We start from the raw sequence: 2104 nt of genomic DNA, 5'->3' as shown, positions 1-2104 counted from the left end.
GGTATATATTGATGATATGCTAGTAATATCCCTACGCGCAGAGGACCATTTGACCCATTTGCAGGAAACCTTTGACATCCTCAGAAGCTACAACATGAAGCTCAATCCTGAGAAATGCGCATTTGGAGTAGGCTCGGGTAAATTCCTGGGCTTCATGGTCTCAAACAGGGGGATCGAAATCAATCCCGATAAAATAAAGGCCATCGAAGAGATTACGGCGGTAAACAACGTAAAAGCCATCCAGTGATTAACGGGGCGGATCGCGGCCCTAGGCAGGTTCATATCGAGATCATCAGACAAAAGCGACCATTTCTTCGCCCTGCTTAAAAGGAAGAACAACTTCGAGTAGACTTCAGAATGCCAACACGCCCTGGAGGAACTGAAACGATACCTGTCCAGCCCATCTTTGCTGTGCATGCCCGAGGAGGGTGAAACACTATATTTGTACCTAGCAGTATCCGAAATAGCGGTAAGCGGCGTATTTGTCCGAGAAGAGCAAGGTATGCAATTTCCTATTTATTACGTAAGCCGCACCATGGGGGACGCCGAAACCCGGTACCCCCATCTAGAAAAACTGGCTCTCGCGCTAATAAGCCTCTCGCGCAAACTGAAGCCTTATTTTCAGTGCCACTGTATCTGCGTCCTGATAACTTATCCCCTCCGGAGTATACTGCATAAACCTGAGCTATCAGGTCGATTGGCCAAATGGGCCATCGAACTCGGAGGGTATGATATTGAGTATCAACCTCGGACAGCCATTAAGTCCGAAATCCTGGCGGATTTCGTGGCTGACTTCTCGCCAGCCATCGTACCCGAGGTAGAGAAAGACCTTTTATTAAAATCAGGCACTTCCTCCGGGGTATGGACCTTGTTCACGGATGGCGCCACAAACGTAAGAGGATCCGGACTCGGTATAGTCTTGAGGCCGCCCGTCGGCGGCATAATCAGACAATCCATAAAAACCACGAAACTGCCTAACAACGAAGCCGGATATGAGGCTATGATTGCATGTCTAGATTTGGCCAAAGGTTTGGGAGCCGAGATCGTGGAAGAAAAGTGCGACTCGCTCCTCGTGGTAAGCCAAGTAAACGGAAGCTACGAAGCCCGAGAGGACAGGATGCAAAGGTATTTGGACAAAATCCAAATCGCGTTGCGTCATTTCAAAGAATGGACTTTAGTACACATACCCCGAGAGAAAAATTGCGAGGCCGATGCCCTCGCAAACTTGGGATCCTCCGCCGAAGAAGAAGACCTGCTCCCCGAAACCGTCGTCCAACTATTCAAATCTGTGGTCGAAGAGGGCCATGCGGAAATTAACTCCACCAGCCTGACATGGGACTGGAGAAACAAATATATCGCGTATCTGAAAGACGGAAATCTGCCCACGGACCCAAAAGAGTCAAGGGCCCTACGAACCAAAGCGGCCCGGTTCTCACTCGACGAAAATGGGGCCCTTTACAGGAGAACTTTCGATGGTCCCCTAGCGATATTCTTGGGACCGGGCAACACGAAATACGTGCTTCGAGAGATCAACGAGGGCACCTGCGGAAATCATTCCGGGGCCGATTCCTTGGTCCGAAAAGTGATCCAGGTGGGCTACTATTGGGATAGCATGGAGAAAGACGCCAGGGAATTCGTCTGAAAATGCGAAAAGTGTCAAAGGTTCGCCCCCATGATCCACCGGCCCGGAGAACAGCTGCATTCCATTTTATCACCATGGCCATTCATGAAATGGGGGATGGACATTGTCGGCCCTTTGCCAACGGCACCAGGTAAGGCCAGATTCATCTTATTTATGACTGACTATTTCTCAAAGTGGGTAGAAGCGCAGGCCTTCAAGAAAATAAGAGAGAAGGAAGTCATCAATTTTATATGGGAACACATCATATGCCGATTCGGAATCCCGTCCAAAATAACGTGCGACAACGGGAGGCAATTCATCGGGAGCAAGGTAACACAATTCCTTGAGGACAACAAAATCAAGAGGATCCTGTCGACGCCATATCACCCGTGTGCAAATGGCCAAGCTGAATCTACAAATAAAACCATCATTCAAAATTTGAAAAAAAAAACTGGAAAGCGCCAAAGGGAAATGGAGGGAAAC

General features: G+C 48.9%; 1 protein-coding gene across 1 annotated transcript; it reads left to right on the top strand.

Moving 5' to 3' along the window:
- LOC109226013 lies at positions 536 to 1642 on the top strand. The gene has a single exon (XM_019390818.1). It carries the CDS (start codon positions 536 to 538, stop codon positions 1640 to 1642), a length of 1107 nt encoding a protein of 368 aa, XP_019246363.1.

Source organism: Nicotiana attenuata, chromosome 5, assembly GCF_001879085.1.
Source record: "Nicotiana attenuata strain UT chromosome 5, NIATTr2, whole genome shotgun sequence".
Lineage (NCBI taxonomy): Eukaryota > Viridiplantae > Streptophyta > Magnoliopsida > Solanales > Solanaceae > Nicotiana > Nicotiana attenuata.
This window is presented reverse-complemented; position numbering and strand designations above follow the sequence as displayed.

Excerpts from the sequence above, each read along its gene's own strand:
- LOC109226013 (XM_019390818.1), top strand. The coding sequence starts at position 536 with ATGGGGGACGCCGAAACCCGGTACCCCCATCTAGAAAAACTGGCTCTC.